The sequence below is a fragment of the Epinephelus fuscoguttatus genome, linkage group LG7 (assembly GCF_011397635.1).
Source record: "Epinephelus fuscoguttatus linkage group LG7, E.fuscoguttatus.final_Chr_v1".
Taxonomy (NCBI): domain Eukaryota; kingdom Metazoa; phylum Chordata; class Actinopteri; order Perciformes; family Serranidae; genus Epinephelus; species Epinephelus fuscoguttatus.
In genome coordinates this window covers 22,478,035-22,488,903 of record NC_064758.1, presented here as the reverse complement: position 1 = coordinate 22,488,903, position 10,869 = coordinate 22,478,035, and the positions used below count along the sequence as shown (strand labels likewise).

The window sequence follows — 10,869 nt, the reverse complement described above, 5'->3', positions numbered from 1 at the left end:
TGCCTTAACCAGGCCCTTGAGGATTCCTAGCCTCTATATCCTGAAAAGCCTCCTCCAGATGGCCTGTGCTTTCTCCTCTCATCCCGTGATGGAATGAAAAGATCAGCTAATTAAACAAAGTCCCATATCCATGTGAAAGAAGCGTGAGAGTCCTCGGGGAGAAGAGCTGCATGCAAATCAGCCCTCAGTGCTTTGCATTGTGTCCAACAAACAACACATCTCTGCAAACCATAGAGCCTTTATTTCCACATCACACAGCAAATACACTAAAAATCAAAAGTCATGACAGGAACAAATACACAGACATGCACACTTGTGGGGGATTTCTATCATTACAAAACAGCTCTGTTGAGAAATGTCTCTGTTAATAATCATGTAGTGGTCTTATAGAATTTGACTTGTGTGACCTCTCCACAAAAAACAATAAAACAGCCTGATACTTCTTTAATCCAAGAGGAGGCATGAGAAGTTGAAAAAAAAATTAATGACCATAAAAAAACATAAAAAATATCCATCCTCTTTCCTTCAACCACATAATTGTGAATAAAAAATGAACACTTCCACTCCCTCATCAGAAACACAACAGTGACAGAGTTATAAGATTTTCTAAATATGTGTTTTTTGGTACGCATGATTCCTCACACAGATTCTGATGTCTCAAAATGTAATTTAAAATTCACTAAGAGATGTGTAGTGAGCTGGTGCCTGATTTGATTTTTTTATGTGTAACTCAGCAAACAGTGAACATGAAGATAGGGCCACTATGGTGAGATTCTGCAGGGGCTGATGGGAGCCGTGGGGCCTCACTGCTCAGACGTCTGTGTCCGCCTCAGGTTGTCCTTCACACGGACAAACTCTGGGATCTTCTGCTGGTTCTCTCGCCGCCTGATCTCCTCCTGCTCATACTGGGAGAGACAAAAGACAAATCAGCTCTCAGCCAGTCAGTGTCATACACCATCCAGTTAGTCCAGACTAAGGGCAGTATGGTAACAAAATTTGAGTCACCGTGGTTAAATAGTATTTTGGCATAAACACAGTCAGATTTAAAGGTGTTGCTAATAATTACTTATATACACAGGTAGTTGTTGGTTTCCAGCCTAGGGGTTGTGTCCCTGGTGTAGGGATCACAAGATAAATCTATTGAAACCAATAAGAAAGAAGAAAAAACAAAGTTCTGCTACACACATTTGTTTTACTCTTTTGGACTGTTCACTCACCTTTGCTTTTTTTTAAACAAAATACTGAATAATTTGACCTCTTTGGATGTTGAACTGTTATTTAAATGAAGCCATCTGAAACGTTTGGTGCTTTTCTCTAAGGGGTCAAAGACAAAAAATTTGGGAGACACTGGTTTCACCTTTAACAATGCAGTGTATTTATCAGCTTATCAAAAAAATCTAAATTTGAAACTTCAGCTGTCAAGTAGTGAAATATTAAAGGTCTATAGTGTATGACTGAGGGGCATCTATTGGCAAAAACTCTATATAATGGATGAAGTGTATGATGGCGCGTGAGATGGATCGGTAGTTTGCTGCGGCTTCTGCAGTGATGTCTGAAGAGGGAGCTGAGCCAGAAGGCAAAGCTTTCGATTTACTGGTCCATCTATGTCCCAACCCTCATCTATAGTTATGAGCTCTGGGTAGTGACCGAAAGAATGAGATCGCAGATACAAGCAGACGAAATGAGTTTCCTCTGTGGGGTGGCTGGGCTCAGCCTTAGAGATAGGGTAAGGACCCGGACATCCAGAGGGAGCTCGGAGTAAAACCGCTGCTCCTTTGCGTTGAAAGGGATCAGTTGAGGTGGTTCGGGCATCTGATCAGGGTGCGTCCTGGACACCTCCCACTGGAGGTGTTTCAGGCATGTCCCGCTGATAGGGGGGCCCAGGCAGACCCAGAACACACTGGAGGGATTACATATCTCATTTGGGAACACCTTGGGGTCCCCCAGGAGGAGGTGGAAAGCGTTGCTGGGGAGAATGACATCTGGGGTGCATTGCTTGGCCTGCTGCCCCTGCGACCGGGCATTGGATAAATGGATGGATGGATGGATGGATGGATGGATGGATGGATGGATGGATATATATTATATTCACAGCTATGTTGTCATTAGTGTATAATCACCTGTAAATAAGAATACTTGTATTTTTGTTACCTTAGAATGAGACATATATATCTACATATGGTGTGGGTCCTCTTCCACAGAGGCCGCCATGTCGTTCTACAGTAGCCTGGGGCCTTTCATGTTTTGCGTTTTCGCTTCAGCCACCTCTCCTACACTCCTGACTCATGGAGCAAGTTTCAGTTCTGCAACCTTACCACTAGATGCCCCTAAATCCTACATACTGGACCTTTAAGCAATTATTAAATTTAAAATTTAATAAAGTAGAAGTGTAATGTTCCAGAAAATGGAAATATTCAAGTAGTGTAAAAGTACTTGAAGGGCCAATACCAATAGTCATTAGTGGAAGGTAACTAAGTACATTGATTCAGTGCTTAAATACAATTTTGAGGTGAAATTGAATTGTTAAAAGGGAGTGTTATTGCATGCACTTGTCACCAGGAAGCATCACATCTTAATATAGCTTTGTACCCTTTTGACAAAATTGTATAAATATGTGATGCCTCCTGGTCGCGGAGTGCATGCATTATTTATCTATATATGTATATACTTTTTAATATATATTATCAGTGAAAAAATCCATTCAATTCAATTTCATCTTAAAATTGTACTTTGTGTTGTACTTGAGGAAATGTTGCGTTACTCTCCATATTGGCCCTTAGAGTCTCTTTTATGCCCAAAGCCTTGTGGTAACAATGAAAACACCTCCTGTGTGTTTGGATTTATTTGTATTTACCATTCCTTTATTCATGACTGATTGTCTCTCAGCTGTTTGTTATGTACCTCTTGCAGCTTCTGCTGCCTCTTGCGGAGCTCCTGCTCCAGGTCTGAGGGCTGCTGTCGGGCCATCTCCTCTCCCTTATGGAGCTCCAGTCTGCGCTGCTCCAACACTCGCTTCAGCTCTGGTTTCTCCTCCAGCAGCAGGCCACTGCAGGGTCAGTCAGAGTCACAGTTACACACACAATCCACCATGCACAGCTCTGTTTCACGCTGACCACAGTAAGATCAGAGAGAGGTGTTTCCTGTACCGTTTATGGCTGAGCAGCAGCTCCCGGTGCAGGTTATGGTAGCTCGGCGGCTCCACTGAGGAACCGTTAAGTTTTTTCGGCTGAGTCAGCTCGTCACCACTGCAGTCTGCTATGGACTGACGGGACAGAGATGTGCGGCCAACAGACGTCTCTGAGCAACACAAAACAACTTATATCACTACTTGTTGACCATCTGTTAACTTCTAACTGATCAGGTTTGATCTAGATTAATGTTATTGTTTGACACAACTGAATGTTGTTAATGTGAGATTTCAGTCACAAAGTAAATACATTTAAAAATGAAAAAAAAAAAACAGTAATTTGAACAATCAGGAAAGTACTTAGCCTATACAAATAAACTGTTAATCAAATATTTGATTGATAGATCAGTTAATCATTCTAATAGACTTATTCATCAATTTGGGAGATCACATAGATAAAGCAATCAAATATTTGATTGGTGACATGTGAGTGACACTTCTATTAAACATATATTCTAATCATCAGTATCATTAAGTGTTTATTTTAACTTCACTTTTCTCTTTAGATACCTTTTTTGTGATGTCCATATCCTGGTTTCTGCCGATCAGAACATGTAAAATAATATAAAAGAAGACACACCCTGTTAGTAATTTGTCACGTACATTATTATTTCAGAGCCACCAGCTGAAGCAAACACATTAACAGTGATGTATCAAAATGTCTTTATTCTGATCTTTACCTGATAGGTATAATTAGATACTGTAAGAGCAGGAAGGGACAGTGCCCGCTGCGTAACTTAAGCAGGTGAGTTGTGTTTACTTGTAGCACGAAGGTGACGTAACAGCTCTGTCAGTGACGTAGGTCTGGCCAGACAATGATTGTCTTTGGCAAAACATGACCAAAGTTCCACCAGTGATTAAAAGGGAAAATAATGTACAACAGTGGATAGACATACTGTAGGACAATCAGGCAGATAGCTCCCTACCACACCCACTGAAACCAGATAACCAGGAGGAAGGGATCATTTTGAGCAGGTAACAGATGGTAGATGCTGTTGTTAGTGATCTGAGGAAGCCTTTCTCAGACGAAGTCATATATTTCTGTTGTAAACTGCCCTGTAGCTGACCATAAGATCCCTGAGCTCTGCTCCTGGGATTCTTGGAGCTCAGAGCCGTGCTTGGGATTGTGCCTTTTACTGTTCCTGTCACAGACATAAGCCTCCAGATCCTGTCCCTCCCCGGGCCCCTGCAGAGAGGTTGAGCTGACAAATAACCTGACGGGTGTCTGACCTAATGCAAGCCATTGTTCCAGTCAGAGCCTGCAGGGCTGGGATGGAGTCCAGCAAAATCACTCCACCTAATCTCCTCTTTCTCTCCAGAACAGACACTCTGAATTGTTCTATCACCTGCCGACTGTCTGAGATCATCTTACCTTCAGAAACATCAACAGTATTAACATGTATTGGAACATGAAACTCCCTAAAATGTAAAGATTTTGTTCTGAAGTACACTGAATAATTTGAGAATCAATGGACCATTTAAGTACGCATGAAAAGCAATAACACATTCATTAGTATAACTTCAAGTTTTTTTATTAGGAATTTAAAAGCACACCAACTCAAAGGAGAATTATCAGACAAAAATCCCTAAGGATAGCACTTAAAACATTACTTAAAACATTTATTTCCAAGGCGGCCCTCAGTGGAAACAACAAACAATACATAGAAACATGCAAATCATTGCACACAACACCCAAATTTCACTATAAACCTGCCCAACCCTCGTCCAACTGACAACCCATGGTTTAACTTCCCTCCCTCAAAGGTGAACCATCAATCCTCCCCACAAATCCTCCTTAACTTTTGTTTTAAAAATGACCTCTAGCTTTGTTTAATATGCAGGGATAGGTTGTTCCATAAGGAGAGCGTAGCATAGAAAAATGAGCTTCTGGCTATTTTACTATTAATACGACACTGTATAACATAATGCTTGCTGTTATTTTGCACTTATGTTGGTTTCCAACCATGTCAGTTTGATGGTTACTATACTCAAGGGCCCCTTTGTGTATTATATCAAACTGAACTGAAGCAGTTTCATGCTTTAATGCACTGAAACATTTCTGGACATCTGATTCAATAACTGAATAGATAGATTGTCCCACCAATAGTGTGTTATTTTTGTCCATAATGTACATAATATGAAGAGAAATCGAAACTCTATTAGACATGTAGAATTCAGTAAAAACCCTGACTGTAAGCTCATTGAGGTTACACTTACAGCCTGACAGAGCCTGTGACAGATGGCCACCAGACCAGACGATGACCTGTCATTCACCAGACATCAGTAAAGGTAAAAGAAAACAACTCACTTTTTTTGCAGCTGACCCCTCCATGGCAGGATGGCGGAGGTCCACTGTTTCTGTTCAGTAACAGTGTTCCTGTTTTAGTCCATTGTTTAAAGGGATCACACCTCCTCACATAGTCTGTCTGTTGTCTGTTTCCCTGCTGCGGCCAAGTGCAACATATTGCTGTTGACGAGGGCTCCTCAGACTCAATGTGCTGTCTAGCAGTAGTCAATAGTGGTAGTACACACTGAAATCTTATTACGCCATTCAAGATTACCTCACATCCCCCACAGGGTATTGGAGGCTAGATTAGGTAATTGCCACAGACACAAATGCAGCTTAAAACCAACCTAACACGGCACTGTTACCAGTTGATGACAACAAAGGGTTCTAGGCAAGCCAACATACTGTATATAATGGGAGGCAGTAAGATTTTTCACTCGATGTTCACTGGTTCTTATTGATGGAGACATACCTTTACAACAGACCCTCTTGGTTTATATGTGGTTTCCCTGACTACTCAGTGTTTGTAGCACTACAGCCTGAAATTATATGGCAATGTAGCTGTTAAATTAATGGGACAATACAGGCAAATGATCAGTAAAAGAAATACAACAGATGTGCTGTATATAGGTGTCCACCGTCCAGCTAAAGCTAATATGAAGCTGTTTGGGCCTTTAAGGGTTAAATCAACTATAGAAAATGAATAGAATAAACAAATTCAACAACAGAACAGACCAAACAGTAGGTGCAAAAGTGTCTGTGTGAGTGTAAGTGTGTATGTACATATATATGACCACTGTTGATTCATTAAAAGTCTTATTTTCTGTTGTTTCAGCCACTGTTTTTCAACTATGTAGTGAATACTGTAAGTTCTGATTATGTTTTTACAGTAATTCAGGTGGCCTATGAGCCTTTTATTCAAAAACATGATGTACTGTAACTTGCTCGTAGTTCAAATGGCAGATTTTACTTTTTATTTATTTATTTTTACCTATTTACCACTAGAGTGCTGTCTTTTCCCGGAAACCTGTTCTGAAGAAACAACCATATACATACTGTAAATGTATACTATCAGTGCAAACTAATTTAGATCTCATTATGTATTTTCCAGCCATTTATGATTACGGCTATGATTGTGGAAAACACTGTGTTTACTATCGGTCAATTAAAGAGCAACTTGCAGGTAGATTTTTTTTCCCCGAACTTTTTATATGTTTTAAAATACATAATAGCAGAAATTCAGAGAAAAGAGTAGCTGCTCCTAAAAACACTTTTTGTTTTTGTAAATTAATCCTTCCCACACCATATTTATTTTAATGTAATCCATTTTACAAATATACTGTAAAATGACTTTTTCTATTTGGGATTTTGTGTTATAATTCCGAATGATATTAAACTGAGAGCCCCTGTTTCATTTATTTTGAATTGTTTATAAACATTTTGTTGAATCCACCTTTAGCATGAACTGTGAAGGCATCAAAACAAAACAATACCTAAAAATACTTATATAATTTAGTTGTAACATCACTTTTTGGTGTGTTTGTTTAACTTCATTGTTCCTCTTTTGTATTACTTCGTATAGGCCCAATTACTTATTACTTGATTTAAAAAATAAATAAATTATAATCAGCTTTAATAACCAAGTAAGTGTATAAACTAGACAGGGCAGCAGAGACACCTGCACACCAATGTAACTGGGATAGAAAGCTACAAAAACATCCGCAGGCTGAGATCAATGCAAAAATAGTCTGTTTATTTAAGATATCTGTACATACGCAGAAAAAGACAGTTAAAAACAGGGATGATAAGGCTGAACAAAGGTTAATATAAATATCTGACTACTAAACATCTATCTATCTATCTATCTATCTATCTATCTATCTATCTATCTATCTATCTATCTATCTATCTATTTAAACAAACAGTAGGGTTCTTAAATAATATGAGATTATTACTGTAACAGGTAATGCAAGAAATGTAAGAAATATTAAGTACACAGGAGAAATAAGGGAGGGTAGTTTTCATGAATGGCCACATGAGGGCGACGCACCAACTATTTCATGCTTTCAATGTCCCATGATTCCTTGCGACTTTCAGCTTTAAAACCTGACCCGGAAATTCTTGCTTCATAGTGTGAATGGCGTGTGAGTGGGTTATGTGTGTGTGAGTGCTTGGTGAGTGTTTGGTGAGTGTTTGGCGAGTGTTTGTGTGAGTAAATGTGCGGTGTTTGTCCGTGTGAGTGTGTATTTCTGTTAAAACCTACACAGTGATCTTATTTGATCTGGTCTGAGTTTGGCTCTGCTCCGACCAGAGATGATAGGAAAAGCGCTCGCGAGCCTCCATGGCGATGAGCAGTTGGCGAGATGTTAACCTACAGGGCCTCCACGCTTTATGTTGTGGTCAGAGGTGATGAATTGATCAGATATACTAGTTCTGGGTGAGCTTGGGTTCATCTCAAGCTTCACTGTGGACAATGAGTAAAGAAGCGATTCTGATCTAACCACAACAGAAGAAGGAGGAGGAGGTCTGGACGGGTTTGAACGGTTAAAAGGACGTGCGTTTAGTTCACGAGACACTTTCGTCTGAAGTAGTTTCATTGTTCAGTTATATGTTAAAAAAGATGTCGTGGTTACTTGAGGAGCGTCTCTTGTTTGGTCGAGCTGGTCAAACGTTTATAGGCACTCTATACGTACATAAAGGTATATAAAGACCTGTAAGAGCTATTTTAAGTTAGCCACTGTGCCTAAAGACTACATCGTCATATAAGGGCTTAAGCTAAGTGGAAATCATGAGCCTACAGTAGGGGAAAGTCAGTCAGGTAATACTGGACATAAGTTTTTACATCTTTGGCTCTTGAACACTAGTCATCAAACACGTTGCTACAAATGAGCTTTACATGAAACATCATTTTTGTCGGTGAAAACTAGTAAAGGCACACCAAAGGTGAAAGAAAACACTGGTCCCACAACAATAAAGCCATGTGGCATGCTGAATTTCTCTTTTTGGCAATAAAGTAGGCTACAGAAGCTAAAACAATCAGGGTACAACAACACAAGTGGTTGTAGGATGTTGCATTTCATTAAATGTTTAACTTGGAATCACAGTTCTCTCACAATACACTTTACCTTGTACAGGAAAGGGTCAGGGCGGTCCAGTAAAATGGGACATTTCTCTTGAGTGAAGCCAGCGTGTTTTAAGGCAACCATGTGCCAAAATCACAAGTTCTGACATTGTGTGCAACACATTATAGACATTTTAGTATTTTTGTCACCTAAAAATCTTAAAGATGATGCATTGAAGCCATGTCAGTCTCAGAAGTCTAGAATTTGCCATCATTGTTAAACATAGCTCACACACACACACATCCATTGTAAGACCATATGGCACCACGGAAACAAGACAACAAAAAATAAAAATAAAACAGGGATAGCCTGGGAGAAAAGTGGACGATCTTTTTTATTGAATAGCCACAGGTTATGCGTATGAGTCATTGACTAAACCGATAAACTGATTTAAAAATTTAAAGAAGAAACATGACTGTTAAATTTTTATCTCACTAGCTGTCCCTGAACATGTTATCAAAGTGAGGTAGGGGTTCTTGATGTGTTTGGAGGTCCAAATTGGCAACATATTTTCTTTATTGAAATATAGCAGAGAACTATAAAAAGCTGTTAAAGTACCACTCAAGGTGGTCCTCAAAATTTGATGTGGTTTTCTTGGTAATCTACCAAAAATAGTTGCAAATTACCTGACTACAGTCTACATGTGTCGTCACCTCAGGGTTCCCTATTGTTGATGGCCTGTGCTCCCGTTTAAAGGATAGGTTCACATTTTTTTAAACCTGTGTTGACACAATACATAGTCATATATACCTTGAAAGTATCATTGGCTGCTATAATAGTTCCTGTCCATACTGGCTATAAAGAAATTTCCTCAAGCAAGTGGTAGTTGATGAGGTAGGTGTACTGCTTGGTAGATGGGTATGTTGCTGAGAAGGAAGTGGGTATACTCTCCTGTTTATTCCAGTGACCTTTTTGGGTGATAGGTGGGTATACTGTAGAATGTCCAGAAAAAGAGGTTGGTATACCCTGTATGCATGCGTAAAACCTCTCCTACACCAATGCATGTGAGACCTTTGCAGTCCCGGTTAAGCAAATTTTGTATGTCGTGTATTTTAGCCTAAAACTCCCTCTCAGTGTCACTATCCCTGTGCCGCAGACCAGCAACAAATAACTGGGGATACACAAGGTGGGAGTTTGTGCTAGAATAACAATGTAAAATGTAACATAACTTTGGTAGATCCCCACCTCATTTGACTAACTAAACAGCCGAAGCATTGTATTAGCTTCAGCTAAACTTCATACTAGTGCAGTTTTGCACAGAGCATCGGACATCAGGAGGAATCACTTCATCCTCTGTAAATGCAGCCTACATGGACAGGTCAGCGGCCTATTGTTTTAAGGTGGACTTGAAAAAAATATGAACCTCTTCTGTTATGTCTCACAGCAAAATCATGGCCTCATTTGTTCAACCTCATCTGTCTCCTTCCCTCCCGTTTATCTGTCTTTTCAAATAAAAGGAACAGTAGTCTATGTATACACTCAGTAGCCAGTTTATTAGGAAGGCTCACACCTAGCCGACACCAATTAAGTCTTAATAAAAAAACCTGCAATAAACCCCACCATAATGATCTGTTTCCATTAACTTTATGAGGGTAGAATGAATACTAAAACATCTCTTGGTATAATAATATAAAACAATTCCACAGCACCACAAATTACATTCTCCAAAATGACTGTAATCAACACCTCTCTAGTTTCATAAAAAAACAACATATGATCACACATCACATCACACCTGGTAATCGGGATATAACCAGGGACTATTCATGAATAAAGGAAACTAATGAATAAAATAATACTAACAAAAGGATAAGTCTTCACTATGTTCTTTACAACTAGGGTTGCAAAGGTATGAGATTTTCACAGTACAATAACCATTTCCGAAAATATGGTTTCACGGTATACAGTATTATACAATTACTATGACCATTTGACCCTTACAAGAATTAATACAGAAGCCTAATTTTGGTTTGACAGACCTTTTATATTCACTGACAGAAAACATTTTTGTAATGGAAGTATGTGTATAAAGTCTGACAGGCAGTCATGCAGCAAAAGAGATTTGCATGTGCAGGAGATCAGTTGTAGATAAGCAAATGTACACGGTATAACCATCAATTTTCATACCACAGTATACCCTGAAACTGGTATACTGCTGCAACTGTATAACATATTACATGTGGAGTCAGTCATATTTTTATATTTACATAGAATTTCCCCATTAACAAAACCAATAATCCTAAATTCCACCCAGGATATATTTCTATATATAA

The 10,869-nt window shown here is 39.2% G+C and overlaps 1 protein-coding gene and 1 non-coding gene across 2 annotated transcripts; one reads left to right on the top strand and one right to left on the bottom strand.

The window, feature by feature from the left end:
* Nucleotides 1-310: 310 nt before the first annotated feature.
* On the bottom strand, nt 311-5,662 carry zgc:195245 (uncharacterized protein LOC565483 homolog). Its single transcript, XM_049580917.1, has 5 exons — nt 5,496-5,662; nt 3,698-3,725; nt 3,147-3,297; nt 2,902-3,046; nt 311-905 (listed from the first exon to the last, which is right to left on the bottom strand). The coding sequence occupies exons 1-5, from the start codon at nt 5,517-5,519 to the stop codon at nt 804-806; spliced, it is 450 nt and encodes a 149-aa protein (XP_049436874.1). The 5' UTR covers nt 5,520-5,662; the 3' UTR covers nt 311-803.
* A 1,933-nt stretch (nt 5,663-7,595) lies between these two features.
* On the top strand, nt 7,596-7,974 carry LOC125892474 (small Cajal body-specific RNA 2). The gene has a single exon (XR_007449756.1). It is a non-coding gene; the product is annotated as a small Cajal body-specific RNA 2 (non-coding RNA).
* Nucleotides 7,975-10,869: the final 2,895 nt, after the last annotated feature.